The sequence below is a fragment of the Amphiprion ocellaris genome, chromosome 24 (assembly GCF_022539595.1).
Source record: "Amphiprion ocellaris isolate individual 3 ecotype Okinawa chromosome 24, ASM2253959v1, whole genome shotgun sequence".
Classification (NCBI taxonomy): domain Eukaryota; kingdom Metazoa; phylum Chordata; class Actinopteri; family Pomacentridae; genus Amphiprion; species Amphiprion ocellaris.
Genome location: NC_072789.1, coordinates 13,505,996 through 13,530,346, shown reverse-complemented (window position 1 = coordinate 13,530,346; position 24,351 = coordinate 13,505,996). Strand labels below are relative to the sequence as shown.

General features: G+C 40.6%; 3 protein-coding genes across 8 annotated transcripts in view; 1 reads left to right on the top strand and 2 right to left on the bottom strand.

The window, feature by feature from the left end:
• Positions 1-1,366: 1,366 nt before the first annotated feature.
• LOC111583034 (uncharacterized) lies at positions 1,367-3,993 on the bottom strand. The gene is made up of 7 exons (XM_023291949.3): positions 3,332-3,993; positions 3,080-3,189; positions 2,892-2,990; positions 2,264-2,448; positions 2,099-2,138; positions 1,968-2,030; positions 1,367-1,875 (listed from the first exon to the last, which is right to left on the bottom strand). Exons 1-7 carry the CDS (start codon positions 3,645-3,647, stop codon positions 1,516-1,518), a joined length of 1,173 nt encoding a protein of 390 aa, XP_023147717.1. The 5' UTR covers positions 3,648-3,993; the 3' UTR covers positions 1,367-1,515.
• Positions 3,994-4,181: 188 nt separating this feature from the next.
• The window catches only part of LOC111565638 (epithelial cell-transforming sequence 2 oncogene-like), a 92,259-nt gene continuing 72,089 nt past the window's right edge, over positions 4,182-24,351 (bottom strand). For 3 of the 6 annotated variants that reach the window (XR_008600868.1, XM_055008680.1, XM_055008678.1), the window contains one exon: positions 4,182-6,236. The gene's annotated coding sequence lies outside the window, so the exon portion shown is untranslated. Of the gene's footprint in view, positions 6,237-7,441; positions 9,025-10,633; positions 10,749-24,351 lie in introns of all 6 variants that reach the window. The other 3 variants (XR_008600866.1, XR_008600869.1, XR_008600867.1) reach the window with 3 other exon arrangements.
• Positions 10,759-24,351, top strand: part of filip1l (filamin A interacting protein 1-like) — a 74,050-nt gene continuing 60,457 nt past the window's right edge. The window contains exon 1 of the mRNA XM_055008677.1: positions 10,759-11,156. The gene's annotated coding sequence lies outside the window, so the exon portion shown is untranslated. The remainder of the gene's footprint in view (positions 11,157-24,351) is intronic.

Here is a 24,351-nt window from a genome sequence, read left to right as displayed (position 1 = left end):
TCTCTCCAAAATTCTGGAAAGAACAGTTGCAAATCAATTATGTGAACATTTACAAAGGAATAGCTTGTTTGAAGAGTTTCAGTCAGGCTTCAGAGTGCATCATAGCACAGAAACAGCTCTGGTGAAAGTTACTAATGACCTTCTCATAGCGTCAGACAATGGACTGGTCTCTATCTTTCACACAAGGTATTTGCTTGAGTTTGTTTTAATGACCTCAACAGTATAGTCTTTGGTTCAAAACAACATAGTCGTGTGTCGCTCAAGAAATATGTTATGAAATGTCTCTCAAAAATCGTCATAGTACATTATGTCACTCAAAAAACATATTATAGTCTCTCTCCAAAAATGTTAGAGTATAATATATCACTGCAAAAACGCCGTGGTATAATATATCTCTGAAAAAATGGCAACTTTCAGACACTCTGAGGACTGAAATTTTTCTCAGTAGTTCTGTTAGTTTGAGCTTTCTGGTTAACAGAAGCTTAAAACTTTGTATTGTATTTTTATTGTTTAATTTTCTATTGAATGTTTCCTTGTCTTTTCTAATATTTAAGACAAGACAAAGTTTCCTGCAGCCTACCACAGCAAACTCTTTAAATTGAGAATCAGGACAATAAGTCTTACCTTCCAAACAACCAACATTGGTTCACAAACAAGAATACAGACTTTGTCTGACCAAAAACATCAAAAGACTCACGACAGCCCAAGATAAAGCCACAACTCAGCTGCACCAAATCCAAACTAGGAGAACAGAGTTTACGGTGAATTACGACCGGTCAATTGTGCAGTTAGTCTTTCAAAAAATTTAGCCTGCTGTAACAGTTTGGACCAATTTTTGTAAATTCTGACAGGAAAGTTTCACAATTTTCTTTCAGTATATTCCCTTTCAGCATCAGGCAGGGAGGAACTTCAGCCATTTGTGTGACTATTCTGTAAATCGGTAAATATTGAGAGGCCATTTGATCGGAGCCTAAATACAGAGGGAAGTTTATCCAACCACAAGGCGAAAGACGTGCAATTTGTATGTAATCCATGACCCACAATGCCTTGGGCCAGGATTCTGGCTGTCTGCTTGGACGTAAACAAGATCTGATTTCTAAAATTGACGCGTTTGAGGTAGCGTTCCCAGGCCTCGATCCTGAACGGGGTCCCAGCTCTGGCAAACACGAGCAGGGAAACTCAGAAGAACACCGAGCCACAAAGAGGAAAACAAAAAAGACTTGAGAATAAGAACTCTAAGTAGTCAAAACTAAAGCTGTTCTCAGCATAAACTCATGTTAGTGTGTGTTAGTATGTCTAGCTGTGAGGGGAAATCCCTCATCAGGGTCTGAGGATTACAGTCGGACTGAAAATGTGTCCCAGTTTGCAGGAAAAGTCAAGGATGCATCTAGTTTTGGGAATGTTCAAGTTTATTTTTCATAAGAAATAGTAATATTAATGATTAAAAGTATAGAAAAATGTGCATAACCTACATTATCATATATGGAATCAGTTGAATTATGAATTGAAGCAGGCTCAAATGCAGCTCCTCTTGGCGACTCTCTTGGATCTTCTCAGACCAGTGTTTTGTGTCTCCTGTCCAGCACCATCTGCAGATGTTTTTCTACTTTGCTTCGGGGCCTTCTGTTGTGACGTGGACTCCGCTTCACCAACTTTCACTTCACTTTGATTATTTGCTTGAGGAGCTGCTGATGTACTTTGATCTTTTGGTCGTGAAGCTGTGGTTGGAGCAGTTCCAGCGTGCTTTCCTCTCACTCTTGTAGCTCCTACAGCCTCTGGTGAACTGAATTCTTGATCTTTAACTTTCTTCTGTTTCCCTCTGGCAGTTTTAAAGGACTTCGTTGGCTTCTCTGAAGCTTTCAGCTTACAAGCCTCCTGTGAAACCATACAGGGTCCAGCCTTACAGTTACTGAATGCCCTTGATTTATCATGTTCTAAAGAATTATTATGGGGTTTAAATCAGTCACCTCTTGCTGTGCAAGTTCAGATTTCAGGTCACATAACTCCCTCATCAGTGTCTGTATCTTCAGCTGAAAACAGACAGAAATAGTCAGTAATAACTTTTAAAAAATGCTGAAGAAGTTGGAGCCTTTCTTACTTTGTCAAGCTGCTCTCTCTCCTCAGCTTCTTTCTTTCTTCTAAATTTTGAGAAAAGATCAGTTGTTGCCATGAGGGGTTGTGACAATGTTCAGTTCTAAGTCTAGTACAGGAATAAACACTGGGAGAAGGAATCAAGTGCAGCTTCATCTGTGTGGAATATTACTTGTTTGCCACCATTTTCCTCCTCTGATTGAGTTCAGCCCTCTTGTCATGCATGACGCCCTGGACGTCTTCCATCGTCACCATGGCCAGGAGAGATTTGGTGTCCAGGTCTGTGAAATCGGTCAGAGCAGACATCCTTCTGAGGACCAGCTTCGTCCACTCTCTGAGCTGCTCACAGGAAGGAAACTGACAGAAACGACAGCAGCAGTTTCATTTGCAAACAACCTTTGAATTTATATATATATTTTAAAAAAAAAAGAAAAACAGCTGATCCTAAAGCCTCACAGTGTTTCTGTTTGATGCTGCGGATTCAGACTGGAAATACCTAAGAAACTATTTCAAAAGATCCATCATTTTAACTTCACATTTACACCACTGATGATCATAAAGGGAAGACATTCTTTGTAAAATAATGATATTTTAGGGGCAATAAAAAGCCATAAAAATGCCTGCATCAGATCCAACAGCTTGAACATGCAGAGGGAAGTTATTATGATAGTAAAAATGTCAGATGTGCAGCAGGATCAGCTTTGGAACTCTCAGGAGAAGAACAAGGTTATCACAAGATGCAGAGTTTCGTCGGTCTCTAATGAAAAGCTTTCCAGGTTTATTGCAATTCAGAGGCTCACCGTGTTAAGCTCAGCCTCTGCCTTCTCCCTGGAACCACTCGCCCGCTCCAAGGCCGTCGTTTCCGTTTTTATCAGCTCCTGCAGCTCTTTTAAGTCTCCCTGAGGACCGGCAAATATCACACTGCATCAGCTCACCAGCACTGAAGTGGTGCAACCGAGGAACAACGGTGCAAAAACATCAAAATTACCTCAAGTTTCTTCACGAGTTGCTCTTCTTTCATCTTTTTAATGAATTCCAAGTCACCCGGAGTCAGCTGATACCCCTTCATCCCCTTCAGCATGTAAATGGGGTCATCTGCTGTTGAAATGTGACAAAGAAAATGACAAAAAAAAAGCAAACACAACAAAATAACTCAATGGAAAAAAACAGTGCTGCAAACAGCTTTGAAATAAGCTGCTACAGAGTGCTTTTAGATCAATGAAGATAAATCTCGGAGTACCCGTTTTTGCCTTCAAACTGCTAAAATCACATGTCCGGGTTTGGTCGCTGTCATCTGGATCTCTGGTCGCAGTCTGTTGAGAAGAGGTGCACAGCTCTGATTGTGTATCAGGCCGGTAAGGTTCCGCTTTTAGACGGCTGTGAAATAAGACACAGACCTTAAAATCCTCACTGTGGGTGGTTGCAGGAGGAGGAGTCCTGGGGATCTGTCGACCCGACGGGATGAAATTCCCCCCACTGCGCCTCAAACTTCCAAAAAGTTGGTGCGACATGGCCTGAGGTTCTCCACAGACAGAATGCACCTCCTCCATTCTCATCAAACAGCTTCTTCTCCTGGCTTTAAACCAGGAAGCTCCACCCACTGTATCGATCGAGTTTATCAATTAAGGCCTCTGCTCTCCCAGTCAGTCCATACTGCGCATCAAACGGTTAAAGACCAATAAATCGATTGAAGTAATTAACCAAAACCGTGTGTGAAAAGTTATTGTTGGGTTGTCTTAACAATCTCACGCTACACAAGCATGTCACTGCATCCTACCTCTGTAAGGTGGCGTTTCTTCATTCAAGGCAAAGTGTAAATGTCTGCACAGCTGTTCATCAGTGCACCACATAGGTGTTGATTTCTCCTTTTGGCCACTAGATGGCGACAGATTCTTTTAATTTTGAAGCACATGTCAAGGTAGTTCTTGATTGTAAAGTTCAAACAGTTTGAAGTACTTTTAGCACTTCCAGGCTGCTACTACCCCCTGCTGCTAATGCCAGGAATACAAAAAACAGAATATAAACGTGATTAAACTATTAACTGATTACAGTATCTCTTGAAAAAGTAAACTTCTTTAATCTACCATCAGTTGACAAGTTCAACAGCTTTATTCACACATATATTTAAAGGTTTTTAATGTATTTAACAAAATACATAGTGGAAAATACAGATGCAAGTACATTTAAGCTATATTTTCCCCTTTTTTGCATTGTTGTACACTCAGTTTGACTCAAGCATCTAAGTTTTTCTTAGTGTTAACAGCTCCCAGTTCTAGTTAAGAAGCTGTTTTGTGTTTCTTTCGTAAGGTATCACATATGCCGAGTTCTCCTCGAAGACAGACTTACAGACAGGCAGGTGATACAAAATAGGCCGAACCAAAACCCGTCTATCTTTAAACTGAGCTGCCGGTGTCACACTGCCAGTCCCACATGTTTCGTGGAGCTCCAGGAACTCTAGAGTGCTGAGTCGTAAATACCTCTGTTTTTAAACCGCCCGCTCCCATAATGCAGAGCGACAGAGGAAGAAGGAAGAGGGTCAGGGAGTGTGAGTATCATAACATATCGTAACATTTGCTTGGTTTTACATGGCAGCTAACAAATCTCTCCTCAATAAAATTCACATTAAAAGTTACTTTTCTCGTCTTTCTCATACTGATAATTCCTCTCTGTAAGTGTCTGTCTGCCATGCGTTTTCTTCTTCACCGGCAGTTGTTCTGCTTCACTGCAACTTCGCTGTTGTTGATTTCAACTTCTTTAGAGTTAAATGAATCACTCTTTATTTTTTGGACGAAACTCAATCGACAGTTTCCAAACTTTTTTCTGTACAGCAATTATCTGATCATAGATTGGCAACCATGGCTTAAATTACATCTTGATTGTGTTGAAGAGACCCTACAACTCAGGTACAATTTGGTTAATCAAGTTGAGAGCACTGTTAACCCTCCTGTTGTCCTCATTTACAGGCACCAGAAAATATTGTTTCCTTGTCTGAAAAAAATCCAAAAATTCAGCAAAAAAATTCCCCAAATTTCAGAAAATTTGCAAAACCTTCAGGAAGAAAATTCCAATAATTCCTTAAAAGTTTCCCTTAAAAGTTTTATTTAAAAAAAATCCCCCAAATTTGACAAGAAAATTCTTGTAAATATTTTCAAAAAAATTAGTAAAAATCTTCCAAAAAAATCATAAAAATATCTAAAGTGAGTACATATGTCAGTAAAACTTCTAATATTTCCTTAAAGAATATTCACAAAAAAATCAACCAAAATCCAGTGAAATTCGCTAGATTTTGGTTGAGTTTTTTGTGAATGTTCTTAAGAAACATTTTTAACATTTCTTTTTTCTACCAAAAAATGTTCAAAAAAATTTCCCAAAAATGGTGAAAATGTGGACATCAGAAGTTTCACTGCGAAAATATATTTTTTTCCCACATTTTCAAACTTTAAAACGGGTCAATTTTGACCCGCAGGACAACACAAGGGTTAAACTTATTTTGAGATTTCTTGTAAAATTTAACTCAAAACAAGGTAATTTCAAGATTGTTTGACTTAACAAGATATTTAAGATGCATTGTCTTAAAACAAGTCCCTCCATCTTGCTGAAATGTCACTTGTTAAGTGAATTTATCTTAAATCAAGTGGGATGAGACATTTTGACTAAAAATAAGACAAACAGACTTGGTAAGATTTTGAGTTGTTGCAGTGCACATACTTTAAAACAAGAACTCTAATAACTTCTGGTCCATGCACAGGCAGACTATGTTTCCACCCAAAGCCTATGAGACGTCACTCCGACCATCACACACTCTTTGTGAAAGCACACATGCACCAACACACAACCCTCCGGTCCACTGCGCTGTGTAAAAGCTCTCCTGTGTTGAGCAAAGTGTCCCTTAAAGGCCATTTTCAGCTGCTCCAACCTGCAGACGGGTCATAAAGGGGCTGATGAAACAGCAGGAGTAGATGGAGACGGGTGCTCTCACTGACAGACTAATGTGAAAGGGTTAGTGTTGATGTGGTGAGAAACATGGACGGTTTATAGCCTTTTAAACCAAAGTAATGATGTCATGTACTGCAGTCTGGTGTGAAGAGGCCCCACAGGACTGTTGAAAGTGAGCATCTGTGTCTTCGGGGGAAAAACTGTGGCATCTGTTGGATGAAAACACACTTCATTATCTTTATAATAATGCTGGTGACAAGCAAAAACAGACTTAGGAGCTTTTTACGTTTGTTACTACCAGATTTAGACCTACAAACATCAAACATGCCCCGTACTATCATTGAAATTAGTTTTTTCTTGTGAATGAAGGTTTAAAATCAACAAGTAACTGCCTAGAAAATACAAAAAAAAAGAAAAGTGGAATACCTCCTTTATCTGTTAATTATGTGGCAGTCCTTCAAATTTAATTGGTGGTTCTCAAAAGTGAAATAATAAAGCATTATTTTTGCACATGCACTGTCAATTTCTGGCCTCCGATTAAATTTAAAATCCATTTTGAAAACAGAAAACAAAAACTCAGTTCAGACTTTAATTATACCAGTTATTAGATGTTTTTTTTAGTAGGTGATTGGCTGCAACAATCTTGGAACAAGGTCCAAGACTAGTTTAAACTAACAAACAAACCAACAGAGATATTGTTGGTCATTATGATAATGTCGATGTACGTCCCACTTATGATTAAAAAAACCCAAGTCCTCTAGGTCCTTAATTGCTGTTTGCCTTTTTAAACTCAGATGAAGGTGAAATTAGTTGCGACTGTGTGCTTTGGTTCATTAAGTGAGAAAATAATCAGCACAACTTGACCCAGATCCTTCATATTAAGGATTTGGAGAATATTGTTTTTCTTTCTTTGACTACTTTCTCCCCTCAACTCTCATAGAAAAGGAAATATTTTGAGAAGAACCTGCTCTTGTTAGATATTTAAAAATGGACTATAAATCCATAATTGATATTTTACTGCATGGTACTCACAGACAGAGCAAAACTGACTGTAATTCAAGAAGAATGACGGCATATTTAAAAATGATGGATAGCTGTGTACCTCTAAATGCCCAAAGCGAAGGTGTCAGAATAAAACTCTGCATGCTTTGGACCCTATTATTATCTCTTGTTAGTGTTTGGTTTCACTCATGCAGCAATTACATATCTGCACTGCAAGACCTCCACACTGTCTGTTGCTCTATAGGCTTCAATTTTTTTGATATGAAGAAGCCTCTGAATTGTGGTTTTAAGCGGGTTAGCCACCCTCTGAGCTTTTGACAGTGTTTTTTTTTTTTTTTTAACATTGACGCAGATTTTTTGTGTAGGCGTGTGCCCCCATTTTCTAAGGCTGCAGTCAGAAGAGCTGAGTCACCTTCTGTATTCCACTGAAGGCTGAAAAAACCCATCATTTTCTCCTCACTGAATCACTTCCCGTCTTCTCCGCAATTTCATCGACAAATCTTAAATGTGAAGTGTTGGACAGACCTTGGCCTGTGGAGAAGTCACTGTAACAGCAAGTTTTCTAAGGACAAAACAAGCATTTAAACTGTAAAGGTGAAGTGAAAAGTCAGAAACAGAGCTGAAAGGCAAGAAAAAACACACACCGGGGTAGAGGTGAAAGAAAAGAGATTTATGACGGCGTGTCAGGCAGAGGAACCACTGACAGCTGGAGGACTGACGCAATACATGTCATAAAGAAAGACACATTCATCCACAGGTCAATCCTTACTCGGTTGCTTTGGCCCAACAAAACTAATAATGAAGCTAATTGATTTCGATGCAGCTTTTTTTAGCTCAGTGTGCCGAACAATGCCCATAATTCTATTACTGAGGGAAAGACGCTGCTGTGACTCAACCGTCTGTGATCCTCAGACTGCATCAGAAAGCAACCCAGATTTTTTAAAGTGTCAGGAGGCTATTTGTGGTGCAACCCCACCCTACTGCAAGGTGAACAGGAGAACCACTAGAAGGGGTTTTGTTAAAGGGGAACTCCACCAGAGCGCGCGCTGTCTCTTGGCCAAATGGTTCAGCATCCGTGCGTTTCTGAGTTTTTCGACACGATGGAAAAGGTTCCGTTAGAGCAAGGTTAATCGGAGCGGAAACACAGCAACACAGAGACTTTAATTTACAGATTTGTTTAATGTGAGCTGTGTCAGTGCTATTGTGGCTCAGGTTGTGTCACTTGAGTCTGAAGACTACAACTTTGTCCTTGATGCCATTAGCTTGAGGCGTAACGTAGCTCCACTTGAACTAGGAATCTAGATTTTCTGAATATCCAGTCAACATTTTCAACTGGAATGCCGCAAGTACAGGGGGTCCTCAAAGTCGCATGACGTAGTGCAATTTTCACCGTAAGTCTGAACTCACATACATAAGTGCCGTTTTATTTTATCTAATTTCACTTCCTGTTATAAGGCTAGAAGAGACTTAAGTGTAGACAACAAAGACACAAACTGAGTACAATAAACAATGATTTACTTCCAGGAATAACTGAACAAAAGAACACAGTAAGGCAGAGATAAATACAGAACTAGGGAGCCCTCTGGAGGAGAGGTGGACTGACAAGGTACTAACCAGACTGTACACAAAATACTGATTATTTTTGATACACAGACTCGAACCAGGTATTACTAAGAGCAGGAATGTGAACAAAACTACACTAAGGCTAACCACAGAAGCTAGATACCAAAATGACTGAACTGAACTGAGCAAAGAAGTACGAGAACTACAAATACGGAAAGCCAGAGGCTACAGATTCCGGCTACGGCACTAACGCGAAGCGGAATGCTAATACTACAGCAACAGACGGAAAGCCTAGAAAGTACTCTACTAACAGACTAACTGGGTAGGCGATCAAGCAGGGAACTTAACTGAAGACAGACTGAGGGAGGAACGGGGCTTGGAAAGGCAGGTGGAGGTTCCAGGAGGTATTTGGAAGCAGGCGGAGATCCTGGACTAAGGGTAGAAGAGAGAGCAGTTAATAAAAGCAGGGTTCTAGGGAGCTGGACACAACAACGATCCGAATTCTGGCGAAGTGTAGTGAACCGCGTCCGGCTTATATGCAGAGGTGAATGGTGATGGCTGATCATCTCCACCTGCGTAATCATGGATTGGAAACACCTGTCCGCCTACCACACACCACGCCCACTAATTCGCGTCATACGTGGAGAGCGTTCAATACAACAACGATTTATATTACCTTTGTATCGTGCTTAAACTAAGAAAGGCTTGATTTCTGCTTAAATAAACCATTATATCAGCACAATATCTCATAGTATTTTTTGCCTAAAATGTTTGATGCAGTTTCACTGATTTGTGCTTAAATTAAGATGAAATTCATTTGATTGATGTCATCTCATATTACATGAGATGTATTTTAGTCTGGAATGGTATATTCTGGGCTGGGCTATTTCAGCCCCTGGGGTATAAATTGGCCTTGGCCAAAGTTTAACCGGGTATACTTTGGCTGGGGGTTTAATCTGGCCTGTTACACCGGCGTAAAAATTTGAAAGAACTGCAGAAAAAGTTGTAGTAATGTTCTTTTTGTGTCTATTTATGCCAGTTGTGCACTAACTGCTGTTGGTGTTTGTGTCTGCAGAATCACCTGGTGATTCTCGTTTTCCTTCCTGCTGTCCTGTAATGTGATCCCAGCTCTGACTGCTGAGATACATGCAGCAAGTGGTGGTTGTGTTGCATTGTGGGTTAATGTAGGAGCCAGGTTTTGATATCTCTGGTTCAGTTGTGATCTCATATGTTAAACTTGGGGCTGTAAATGTGGGCTTGGGACCACCACAGCAGGGGTGAGTGGCTTTAGTCCATTAAACATCATTGAGGTCTCTTGGTGTTTTGGTCACCAGGAGACCTCAATGATGTAGGTGGTAGGGTTAGAGTTGGGAAAATGATTTTTTTGGGGCTAGCATGAATTTTAGCAATGACCAATTCTTTAGTTTCTTTAGGGTTACTATTGCAATAATACATCATCACTAGGGTAAAACTAACCTGTCTCACGACAGTGTACACCCAGCTCACATTCCCTATTCTTGGTGTAAATACAAGATAACAGCTTTTGAATAGCTGTACATTGTAGTGACCTCTATGCATGAAAGGATTAAATTCATCTGCTATCTTTCAACATGTCCATCCTTCACATCCCCTGAGAAGTACCAGTGCAACTCTTTCTTATTTTGACAAAGCCGTATTTAATCTGTGGATGGAAAAAAAAATAGAATTAATGAGATTTCCTGTGTCTAGACTTTGGGGACACCCTGTAGCTTGCATTTTTTTTTTTTTTTTTAAATTTTGGTAAAAGAAACAAAATAATTCAACTTTTGTTTTTCTTAGTTTTTTAGAAATAATTTATGACATTACATTTAGTTCTGTAATGGTGTTTCCATATGAGTGCAGGACTTTATATTGCAGTGAAAAATGAACCCACAGTGAGGAAAAGGGAATGAAATTGCTTTGAAACTGCTTTTGGTTGAGAGGGTTAAAAGAAAACACACAAATTTAGGCGTTTTAGTGCCATTGTTAACATAACTGTCCCACAATTAAGTGAAAAAAGCACCTTATATTTGTATTTGTTGCTCCTGCCGTCCTCCACCTCCCTTTACTCCCTCTCTCCTCGGGGACAGACTCCCAGGAGCTCAGTCTTCTGTCAGGGGCCATATGGTCCATCAGAGCTGCAGAGGGAGGGCAGCCGGAGCTCAAGGTGTCAGTAGGGAGGCTGGTTTAAATTTAACTGCAACAGGGCTGATATCTGCATGGCAGGTCCTGTCTCCCCCCCTCTGCTGTCTCAGTCTGTTCACAGCCACCAGCCTCAGACATCATCGCAGCAGCAGCAGCAGCAGCAGCAGCAGCTCTACCAGGAGACGCTGCTCTTCCTTCTCTTTTCTCTCATCACACCACCTAGATTGTACAAGAGGTCGGCTGAGGACGCGACGGAAGGGAGAGAGAAGATACCGTCGCCGAAGGAGATCAAACGATTCACACTGAGGATAACAGCTGATGCGAGCCGGCGGGGCTGAAGGCACAGCCAGTGGCACTGCAGAGGCACAACAGCACAGTGGGCTGAAGCTCTGCTGCGAGAGGTAAGACTGGACAGGCTGAGAGAGTGTGAGCCAGGATTCAGATATGCAAACGGATTGTGCAGGGTGCTCATGCAAAAAAATGTACAAATCTAATAATTCTAAAGGTGATCTGGATTATTTCCTCCTTTTTAAATTACTTGGCATTATATACATATAATCAATCTTGTATGTTTGTTTCATTAATAATCCATTTCATTGAAAACTTTTCTGAATTATATTTCTGTGCAGTTTGCTGTGGCCAAAGCTTACAGTACAGATGCACTGAACTTCAGCGGATTCTCAGAAGAGACACTGAGTGGGGCGTAATCTGCAGCTTTTCTGCAAGGGTGCTGCTAATTGGACAGATATAGAGATTAGAGGGTCCTGGGGGGTCACAGTGAATACCTGCTGATCTTAATTTAATCTAATTGGATTGAATTTGCTCTAATTACTTTGAATTTATCGGGCCAAGAGACAAAAGATCAACATTATTTGACTGAAACTGTCCTCTGTCGGCACTAGGACATAATGTGACACCGCCCTGGCAGCGGTCGCACCTCGTGGTCAATGTGCCCACCACATCAAAGCCGACGGCGATAATTCATTTGCTTCTGTGCAGCGATACTGTCTCGAGTGGACTGCCGTTACACGACGGGTCGTATTGGTTGCAGCCGGGGAATTTCCAAAGGGCAGTGTGTCCATGAGAACCCACGGCAGAGTCATACAGTATCTAAGAGCAGGGAGGACGGGTGAGGGAGTGGGGAGGGAGGGAGGGAGGTCAGGTTACTGCCTGTGCTGGCTCTCGAATTGGAAACACACTGGAGGCAATGGGAGGCTAATAGAGCGTTTTCACTACAGCTCCGGTTAATTATAAGACATTATTTTCTACTTTGCCTTAAAAATGCCAAAGTGATTATCACATGCTCACACTGGATGTCCTGTGCTGGCATCCGTAGTTTGTTGATGTGCCGGTATGTGGTGGTCAGCACAGTAAAATAGAGACGTCACTAATAAGAGGATTAGCGTCGCCCTCAAGGATGATCACCAGCATCAACCTCTGCAGGTTTCTGAATGAAAAAGATGATGTTAGAACTCATAGCAAGTTTAGATTTTGGACAGAATATTAGAAGATATCACTCTGGACCGTGGGAAATAGTTTAATGGACTATAATCAACATAAAATAGATCAACAGCTGCTGAAACATTCCTGCTGGACTCCCACAAACCTCCCTCCTGTGAGTAAATATTTGGGCTGACCGACGGACACCCAGCCTCCAGATGCAGCTTTAAAAGGCTTGAGGTTTAGCACGTGACCAGAAGTGACAGGATAATCTGTTTAAGTACGTACGATAGCGGGACTGTGAGCCTTCTGCTGCTGCTAATCTGCCGAAAGGCAACAAAGAGGTGACGTCCGGCAGGTCGAGCAGCAGCTTCAGGGTGATCGCTGTTCTTCATGCTTGTGTACAGATTTACTCGTGCACAGTATGTCTGAGGTCATGACAGGGAGGTTAAAATGTCAGGAATGCGCTGACTAGCTCGGCATATCTCCAGTTTTTGGAATAGATCAGTCCTCTTTTACATCAACTAATGTACTTGGAGACTTCCTCCACATCGCTGATAGCTGGATTGTGTTTTTCAGGTTGTTCATCTGTCCTATTTTTGCTCTTTTCTTCCAATTTGGTAGAAATGTTGGAGTCACTGACTACATTTTGGTAGCCAAAGGTGAAAGGTCAAGGGCACTGTGACCACAAGAATTTCCCTCACTAAGTAGGGCAAAAGGATGAAACAATGAAGTGAGAACTGTTTGCTTCTATAAATCCAGGCTAAAGATGTGTGTGAAGCATTCACATTTTAAAATGTGTAGCTTCTTTGCAGCATATTTGAAGCATTGTGTGCTGTCAAGGGGATACTTGTTGGTGTCAGATCAGAATCAGCTTTGTTGACTACATAAGGAATTTATCTTTGTTTCTGTCAATGAACTCACACATTTCAGAGCCTTCACTACAGATAATATACAATCATATATACTGAGGACACTTTGGCCAGCAAGCAGCACCAACCCTTCAATCAGAGGGTAGCCACACCCTAATTCACTGTCTATTTTACTCTAAATGGGACTGTAATTTACCAAGTAAAAGGCATGCTGTACTCAGAAACTCTTAAAACTAGCCGTTGTGACCACTCGCTGGAAAGATGTGTGACGGATCAAGGAAGAAGCCAGTAGATTTTATCAATGATTTCTATACAATCAGATTTCTTAGTGCAACCAGAGGAGTCGCCCCCTGCTGGCTGTTAAAGAAGAGAATGCAGGCTTAAGGCACTTGTGCGTTGGCTTCACTTTTCAGATTGAGATGTTTTGTCCATCTTTCATACATAGTCTAGATGTAAACTGTAGCTGGGAGAATCAGTAGACTCATATAATTACTTTTTTGATTTTACTGAAAATCAATATAGCTCAATATATGCTAATAGTAGAAGAAAATTCATGATTGCATCAATTGGAATGTAATATTTTGAGCTCAAAACATGCTCATTAGACATTTACATTTTCAGCTGTATCTGGTGGCAAGCTGTACATTTTCAGCCACAGCTTCCACAGAGCAACGTTCACCAAGCTTGGGTTAGAACCTACCAAGGTATGACATGGTTGAATGAATAATGGGATGCTAATTAACTGAAAGAACATACACCAGGTTTTATACACTAAGTTTGCTCTTTAGGCCTCAAATGAAATACGATTTTTGGTTGAACTGGTCACAACACATAGACACACAGTATATACAACCTGTGAAGACAGACGCTGTAAAATTACTACAGTAGAGCCAATGTAGATATAACTTAGAATTATTGTGGCTCTTCAACTGCAGAGCACCTTGTTGCAAACTGCTTTGCTCTCAGGGTGACTGACAGTTTGAGGGTAGTGGGGCAAAGATCATTAAACAAGACACGCATTATTGCAAACCTCCTGGCACCTTGAGCTACACCAGCTGTAGGCCGGATTAGAAGACCCAGCTCAGAGGCTTTACTGAAGGCGTTTGATTCATCAATGGGAAGAGGCTGGTGGTGTATGGAAGAGCGAGGTGTGAACAGAGCAAATCTCTTCTTGATTAACCCTTAAAAACACAGACAAAACATGCTTGAATTTGGCCTCTACTGCTTTTTATCCTCTTGGGTTTGAACCACGTTTAAGCTTTTCTAATCACTGGGAAAAGCTCGTACTTAGTTTTTGCTTCAACCAATCCCATCAGGACAGAGTTTTGAGGGAACCTCTAAGCAGATCATTTTCCTGCTAAATCTTTAAGTACCAAGACTCATAGTCTAGCAAACTGATTTGAGAGGATGGTGAGAAGTTCATAACTATGGCTCCTCATAACTACCAAAGTCCTGCTGGATCTCTGAGCTGAAGGGATGCCAAGATAAAATAGCGTTTCCCCACAGGAATCTATAAAAGAGTCAGATTACCTTTTTGGATCAGGCTGCATGACACAGGGTCCAAAGTAATCAGAATTCCTCAGCCGTCTGTCCCTGAGCTGATGAGATCGGTCATCCGGGTGAACTGTGACCAGACTTATAAATCATATCATATTTTAATTTGGAATAAATGGGGGACAGACGGACACGGCCAGATGATGAAATAACAATCAAGGCAACTTGCATAGAAACAAAACTTTAAATCTGAAAGAGGAATAAAGCCACAAAAGAGACGGTTCTTTGAAGAAAAACAGCACTGAGGCTTTGTCTAACTGTTGTAAGAGAAAGGACCAGTCACAACTTTAGGAACACTGGTAGAAGCAGTATGAGGTTTCAAAGAGGTCAGGGTGGACGGAGAGATCAACAAAGCTCCCGACATTGACACTGGATGCTATGAGTACAATCTTTTGCAAGGCAGTTTTGGTGGCTAAATCAAACCGAACAATTAAACTCACAGTGGCAGATGAGGAAATCTCAGGGTCAGCACACTAACTTCCTGCAGATTGAGGCCTGAGTGGCTGCAGTGGGGTCGACCGGTCCAAGAAGTGTCTGGACTGAGGGCCACATTGACTTGATACTTTCGCGGGGATCCAGTTTCTCTCACAGAATACCAACTGCTCAGAGCTCTGGGAAAAGAGCACTATATATACCGAGAGCCAAACGCCAGTGTTGTCCAACATTAGTCTCTCTTTTCGCCACACTTTGACCTGCAGCCTCCTGCTGTCAGCTGAGATCAGTGGGTAGAGCTGGTGGACATTGAAAGATCGGCTGGTGGGTGCTTTCGCAGAAGACGATCCCATGAGAGCAAGTGTAGACGTACGTACGTAAGTGGCTCAGGGACGGACGACTATAAAAAGAGAAGAAGGGATACTATACTGTGTGTCTCAGTCATTTTGTCCATTTATTTTCAAATGTAGAAAAGGACACAAATATCTGCGAGAAATTCTTAAACCTTTACCCTTTGATACACAACATGGGTCAAAAGTGACCCATACTCAATGGAAAATGGGTACCTCTTGACTCACGTTGTGCATCAAAGGGTTAAAACAAGTCAACCTGTTTGGAGATCTGATAAAACACACTGTGGATACAAGTTCAATTATCTTTCTTCCACTCCAGCGCAGCCTTTCCCCAGGTGCACCACTCCATAAATAATTCACATCCATATCTTTAAGCCTACGCTGGACCAGACGGTTACAGTGTGATTTGCTGCAGCACACACAGTCGCTGCTCATCTCTGTGGAAGTGTAAAAGTGAGTAATGCTTGTGCTGCATCACTACACCATGAAGCATTAGTGATGGATGACTGGCTGCGCTGCATTAAAAACTATCAGCGGGGGGGACGATAGCTGCAGGCTCCGGTTTTATATGTGAAAATGCAACATGGGGAAAAGCCACAAAAGTCGATGATTTTCTTTGATCACACTTTGAAGTTTACATTTGTCCTTTGCATGCTTTGTAAAAGCCAAAGAGGCAGACAGCTCAAGGCACTTTTTTTGTTGGGTCTGAGTCATGTTTTTGATGAATCCACTCTTCTGAGGTCAAATTTTAAACACATTCACGGACGGTTTTCAGATGAAAAAGATGCAAAGCCTTAGTGGAGCAGATCGGATGGCGTCTGGACACAGCTGTGTCTGGGCATTTTTTGCTCAATGTAGGCTCATTTCTGACCACAAAATAATCCCTCAAGTAGAAAGAACTCCCATATAATTTATGTACAACATAGCACAGACACAATGCCATAAATCATCAAGAAATAAAAACTGAAAGCTGAATTTTGATAACTTATTGAAAAAAATTTACAAAAAATTGAAAACATAAAAAATTTACAGCATTTTTCTAAATGCCAAAATGGTGGCTCAAAGTACTGTTGATGTACTATTTAAAGGTTTTATTCATTTCCAAACACTGCCTGCAGTTCAGCCCAGTTCAGCTGAAAAGTCCCTGAATTTTTGTCACAGCTGTTGGTTGCAGCTGCAAAGCTTCACAAATATGGTGGTGTTATAACACTTGGCTTAGCTTGCCATGCTATAGCATGCTAGCATTTGATATGTCTGTGTAGCTTCAGCAGAAGGTAACTGGACTCCTCTTTATGGTTCCTGAAACCAAGAAATTCAAGAACCAAAAAAAGAGAAGTTCAGTTCAGTTGCCTTCTACAGAGACTCGTAGGACCAACATTTGAAGCCATGTCAGTTGAAGTGTTTTGCAGGAATTTGGTCCCATTTGAAGGTTCTGGATGTGTTAAAACATGGACCTGATTATGGTGTTAAATTAAAAGTCAAAAGATCACAGAAGTTGTCTGGAGTTATCATGTGGGCTCCACGAATACCTCTTTGTCCAATCAAGAAGTGGTGAATCAGTTGTCATCCATAGAGCCAATTCCCAAGCATGGCTCCCAATTACTAATATTAATAAAAACATCTTGCTTATTTATTCATAAGTTCTCCCTGCTTTTTCCTTCCCCAAGGAGCAGATTCATAAATAACATCTTGATGATGAGTTTAGTTAGCCATGACTGGATGGAACTGCTGCTTAGAATACTGCATATTGCTCAGACTGAAGTTGAGGCCATCCAGACAGGACTTGTTGAGGCTTCTATAGGCTCCAAACATGCTAAAGGCATTATTGTAGTACATGAATAAAAGTGTGCGTTTTCATGGAAAACATGAAATTGTCAGGGTGACCCCAAACTTTTGAACGATAGTGTACATAAGCAGCTTGATTCCACACTGACTGTGATACACTGAATATCACCAAGAAGCATCTTTTAACCAGAAAACATTTGTCACCTGAACAGAATTCCAATGCTGGCTGTCTTTTCATTTTCTGATGCTGTGAACGTTCAGCATCCGCATTGCTGAGATTTGTCACTGTGTCATCACCTTTACTGCACTCAGTACCTGCGTTCTATGTTAAATATACAATGAGGGATGACTAGAGTCGGATTCCTCCGTGAGCTGTTTGAGGAGGCCGACGCTTTCCATGATGTAGCAGAAACTGTCAGACTGACTTCTGGCCTTTAAGTCAGCCTGCCTGCATGTAAGGGCAAATTACCACTAAATACTGCAGCATTCTTAGAGAAAAAACACAGAATAAAGTTTGGATGATATTTTTGAGAATGCAGCAATCAGTGAATTATTTATGTGAGCGACCTATTTATTCTCATAACCAAATCTTGATTGACTGTTGTATTTTACAACAGCCAAAGTATATTGAGCTTTCTGTCAATAGATCTTTGTCCGCACCAGTACAGATATTTTGCACTCATTAACAAGCAAACTGCATCACAAGTCATTACAATGGAGATTATTCAAAAAGTCCTCTCCAGTGAAGATTGTTAAAATTGTTTTAGACGTTTAACGTCAATAACAAATCTGTGTTGTTGCTTTTCATTGTTTATAATTGGATTTATCAAACCACACTTCTCTTTAACCTTTCAAGAGATCCAATGGAAATGCAGCTCTTGTAACCAAATTACAATTCAGGACAGAACGTAGTATTATGGGTTAAATAAGCCTTGAAAACTGTAAGTACTTGGACAGAAAGTAGTATTAGAGTAAACCGTTAAAACCATAAGTAGCACACTTTCGCAATTATCCACTTCACTAGGTGGCGCTGTTCCAACAAACAGGGGTCCGAGAAATGTGGTTTTGAAAATGCAGCATCCTCTGCTGCAGAAAGATAATATTGTCAGTAACAGTGAAGTAAAAAACTTGTGTATTATTGTGATCTTCTCAGCGCACTACATTATGTAACTCCTGATTTCATCTTTTGGTTCTCCATGGGTGTAGCTTAGCTTAGCTCACCTTTGAGCAGATGCATTATATAAAGGAGATTTTTACAGGCCTCTGTGTCATGCCAACCTCAACGTGAACCAGTTCACATCCTGCTGCTATTTCTGCGTTGTGTTCCCACCAGGGGCTCAGCTTTGGTTGTGAAATTCTTGGCATATGTAACATGATTGGATAAAGTGACACAGGTGGCAGCCTGACGCTAAAAATGCACAGGAGGAAAAAAATAAAAGGCAGCGAGGAGAGCTGCTGTGAAGCTCCTCACCATTGTTTCTCCTTTCTGTGTTTCCTGTTGCTATAGAAATGGACCCAGCTGAGATCAGAGGCTTAGCGAGGCTCTGTGTCTTCTGCATTCACTAAATGGCAGGGTCAATTATCGGGCTATTTTCTGATGACCCACTAACATTTCCCTGCTACCTCTTATTTAAGTGAAGTGAGGCACGCTGGGAGCAAACAGAGGAGGAAGGGCCGGAGAGTTACAGTGGTGAGAAATGTCAGTGTCGCACCCTGTGACAGTTAATTTACTCACTTTCGCCCAGACAGTGGCTGGACAGATTTGGGAAATGTCTTAAATGGGCGTGATTTGTCCAGAGTGGGATTGTGTTTGGCAGCAGTGCTGCAGTGTCAGTTTGGACGAGGCCCAGGGCTCGACAGCAAATAGTGTTGGAGAGACTGAAGGAGGTACATTACAACCATCTGCCAAGATGACTCATAGCGGGTACAGAGGGCCAAAGCCACAATAGTGCTTCAGAGTTTGGTGTCCAAGTTGTGAAGCATAAAGTGTGGCTTTGCATAGCTCATCCTCACAGTGTCCTGGTTTTATCTCAGTGGAGCTTTGCATCTTTCTATAACTCTGCTTATCTTATTCCATGAATCAAGATCTGTATGCACATCATGTTACATGATTTTGATTTAAAAAAATGATTCTACTCTCATCTGCTGCAGAAATATTGTGCAAAATAATCAATTTTAACAGAGCAGAATTGAAGAAACTGTCATTTTTTTCACACCCGACGCAAACTCTGCACTGATGACTCATAGTAGCAAGACAATGCATCGATTTTCAGCATAAAAAATGAAAATAAAACTGAACTGCAGCACTGCTTGTACTAGCAAACTACTCAGATCTAATTCAAAAGAAACCATGAGTCAGCTCATGGAGAAGTGTTGGTTTGCTGCTTGGATGCAGCACAGTCGCTGAATATTAACCAGAGAAAGAGCCAAAGACATGCGTTATAATCATCTGTTTTCACATGCTGGTGGTACCTCGGGATAAATCATCCTGCTGACAGTAAAGCAATGCACTGCTCCAGCTTGAAGTGCAGAATAAAGATGTATAGTTCCTACGGTGATCATAATTTAGATGTTTGGGGTGATGAAACCACATGTACACAACCAGTCAAAAGTTTAAGAACACCCCAATTTTTCCAGTTTGTTATTGGAAATTCTGCATGTTAATGTCTCACTGTACACTGAAATGAAAGCACAGAACAAATAAACAAATGAAGTTAAAAAAAATCAATTTAGAAACCAAAATGTATTCTAAACTTTTGACTCATCAATGTAGCCTCCTTTGGCAGATATAACAGCTGAACACACATCGCATTCTTTCCACAATGGAAATCAAATATTCTTCAGAAAGTTCTTCCCAACTCTGTTGCAGAAGTTCCCATAAATGTGTGGCACTTGTAGGTTGCTTTGCTTTCACTCTTCTGTCCAGTTCATCCCAAACCAGCTGCATGTGGTTTAAGTCTGGAGACTGTGCTGCCACTCCATGTTTTCAAGCTTACCATCTTGTTCTTTTTCTGGCATAGCTTGGACTTATGTTTTGGGTCATTATCCTGCTGTAGGATGAACCCCTGACCAACTAGGAACATAGAGGGTACTGCATGATGCTGCAGAATGCTGTGGTAGCTGTTTAGGTTCATAGATCCTCTCACTCTGTACAAGTCACTGACCCTGGATGCAGCAAAACAGCCCCCGACCATCATGCTTCCTCCTCCATGTTCGGCAGACTGAGGCTGGGAGTGCATTAATACTGGTGTGTTCAGTCTTGCAGCAGAACATTTGATGTGCTTTTTTTTATGGCTCAGACATTTTAGAGCTCCAGAACATAAATAAATAATCCTCTTTGGTGGCATAAATGAAGCAGAAATGCTGTGATAGTCCTCATTATCTCCAAAGTAATTGCTGTTGCTCCATTTTGCCTGTAATCCAAACTGTTCAGCGGCCTACAAACTCAGGACTAAAATTAGGGGTCATCCAATCCCCTGCACATGGAAGTGAGGAGAAGGAGCTGCACTGTAGTCAGCTGAGGTTTCACTTATCAGGTGTTAGAGGTCCTTTCCACAGATCCAGCCTAAATCGCTGCAGTGATCTGTTTTGATGGAGGTGAACTTAAAGCTGTAACAGTGTTCAGATTACAATGACTGAAGGGATATGCAGACGCTTTTACATCTGAGGGAGTGGACAGCTTCGTAGGACTTCTGGGAAATGAAGTCTTTTGAGGTTTTAGAAACCTCAACAGATGTGCGTCGCCGCCACTTGGTACAGTCTGAAATTGTTCAAACGTGGGATTTAATGGATGAGAGAGTGAAGGTCAGAGCTGCAGCTGGAAGTTCTAGATCTGAGTAATTACAGAGAGATTAACAGTTTGCCGATGCGGTTAGCTTCACTTTAAAGTCTTAATGCCACATGACCTGCACCTGGCAGCCGAATTACCGAGTGCAGCGAAACAAAGACCCAGAGTTTAATGCAGAGTTCAGTGTGTGTGATTGTGTGTGCACCAGTAGAACCAAGTGTGTATACATCTATGTGAATATACAGGACATAGATGTTTGTCTGTCTATGATTATGTCTCTGTATTTGTTTGAAGGACCAAAAAAAACAGATGACTTCCTTCCTTCCAGCTCATACACTACTGTTCAAAGGTTTGGGGTCACCCAGACAATTTCATGTTTTCCATGAAAACTCACACTTTTTTTCCATGCGCTAACATAACTGCACAAGGGTTTTCTAATCATCAATTAGCCTTTCAACACCATTAGCTAACACAATGTAGCATTAGAACACAGGAGTGATGGTTGCTGGAAATGTTCCTCTGTACCCCTATGGAGATATTCCATTAAAAATCAGCCGTTTCCAGCTAGAATAGTCATTTACCACATTAATAATGTCTAGACTGGATTTCTGATTCATTTAATGTTATCTTCATTGAAAAAATATATCTTTCTTTCAGAAATTAGGACATTTCTAATTGACCCCAAACTTTTAAATGTTAGTGTATGTCATTAGAACTTGGACATTTTAAAATATTGTCTACTTCTAGCCATAGTTGTGCTGTTTCCACAGAGATACGAAAGTTTTTAGTCGTAGTTATTTTGATGAAGCCAAACCAGAAACTGGTTTATGGTTGCTGATGACAGTTGTCTATATTTTTTATCATTTTCATTTCATTACAGGCGTAATACACTACAGAATAAGACTCAGAGTCACGCCAGTGTTCCTGTGATGGCGTATTTTAGGCTCTCGATGCCAACGTCAGCATTCTAACATGCTTGCAGTGACAACGCTGACATGCTGATGTTTCCTAAGTATGTTTACTGTGTTTGCCGTCCTAACTTAGTGCTATAGCATGCTAACATTAGCTGATGAGCACTAAGCACACAGAACAGCTGAGGCTCATGGGAATGTCATGGTGGTGTGTCTGTGGAAAGTCAGTGATTCAGTTACCTGCAAATGAATGATGTTTATTTTACTGTATATGAATGCACACGCCCATTTAAAACTTTAGCATTGCAACATACACTACCGTTCAAAAGTTTGGGGTCACCCAGGCAATTTCATGTTTTCCATGAAAACTCACACTTATATTCATGTGCTAACATAATTACACAAGGGTTTTCTAATCATCAATGAGCCTTTCAATACCATTAGCTAACACAATGTAGCATTAGAACACAGGAGTGATGGTTGCTGGAAATGTTCCTCTGTACCCCTATGGAGATATTCCATTAAAAATGCACCATTTCCAGCTAGAATAGTCATTTAACACAATAACAATGTTGAGACTGTATTTCTTATTCATTTAATGTTATCTTCATTGAAAAAAAACGCTTTTCTTTCAAAAATACATAGATTTCTAAGTGACCCCAAACTTTTGAACAGTAGTGTAGCTTCTGGGTATCAAAGCAAACAACAAAGTTCACTGTAGAACTTGTCTATCCTGTACGGTTTGGACACAGAAACGAGGCGACTGTGACAGAAAGCTGATTATGTTCTTGGATTCAGGTGATGTTTCGCCAACACATGAATCAACTAACTTGACTGACACGACTTGAGCAGAGCTAATCTTTCAATCAGTGGCATTATGTTGGAGGGTGAAGAGATGGAGGCTGTGACCCTGTAATCCTCCACAGTCAATCCTGTCACTCCACAGATGGACACTCCAGGATTCTACGCATGAATGAATGAACGCACGGATGCCTTTGCAGACGTTTCTTTTTTTCCCCACAGTTTGTTGTGGGGAAAAGGACACTATTTCATTTTATTTTTCTTTGCCTAATTGCTCTTTCAGCTCGATTTTATTTGACATTCCCACTTTGGTTTTATTTTAGCAGCATAAAACTGAATAAAAGGGAACAGAGTGTTGCTGTTATCTGAAAGAGTTGGGCCTTTTCCCTGCAGAGCAGACATGGAAAAACACATGCTCAGAGGCAATTATTTATATACTGAGTGGTCAGACTGATTTACAATTACTGCAGACAAAGTGACAGCCTGCGGACCAGCTGATGAATCCTCTGACTGTCTAATCCACTGAAGACAAACACAAACCTTGAGCCCACCTGACCTTAAAGGACTGAGTTCCAACTTCCATGACACCTGGAGCATTTATTCCCACCAGATAGTATGCAAGGTGATTTACACAGTTTGAGCATATGCTGGCAGTTATCCTATTGATTATAAATGTTGTTGTTTTGTTCATTTTAATTCATTAAGATAGATTGTCATCCAAGTCAAATCCAATCAGATTTACTGACGTAGCACATTAGAAATCAACCTGAGTTGACCAAAGTTAAAAATACAAACATAAAGACGGGTTAAAACTTGTGAAAATCAATGAATAAATAGCATAAAATGCAAAGATGGGTAACAAAACAATTGCAACTAGTAAGATCAATTGTTAAAATAGACATGAAATTTTAAGAGCATGTACATTTAGAGGTTTCTACCCAAAAGAAAATCGTTATTTATCAGTCAGAAACTGTCTTTTCAACTTTCCAAAGGTCCTTGAACTGCTTTTAATCTGTTGTTCAGTCAAGGAAACTCACCACAAAATCCTGATATTTCATCAGATCACTTTATTCTATGTGTTTATGTTTAAAAATGATTGAACTGCAGGCTGTGATTATGCAAAGCAGACTGGAGACAAAGTGTGGAAAAAGTAAAAAATATCTGTATTAACCTACTGTTTAACCTACATCTACAAAATCTGGTATGCATATGTAGCACATCAGGGCGAACAAAAAAGGCTCTTGGACCCATATTCTAAACCCAACAGGAAGTCTGCCATTTTGAATTAGATGTCAGATTATTGGTGTTTTTGGTCATTTTCAGTGATTAAATCCTCACAGGTGGTAACTCCAAAAGACCTTAAATTTGGACTGTATATACAACACGCCTTTAGGATGAAAATTTGTGAAAATCGTACACAATAGTCACAGGGTGTGTCATGTGTCACTGAACTTTGATACTTGGCCATGAAAGAGGTACTGCTGTGTAAATCCCATCTACATGCTGCAACTGGTGAAACCTATGGGCATTTGAAAAAATATCGAACATGCTGATGGCAGGTTTTTATATATTTTTGTAAAATAAGTACTCGGATGTATTCAACCTTTGCTTTTTTTCTGATTTATTACAACATAGCTGTCACACTGCATAGAAGACATTTT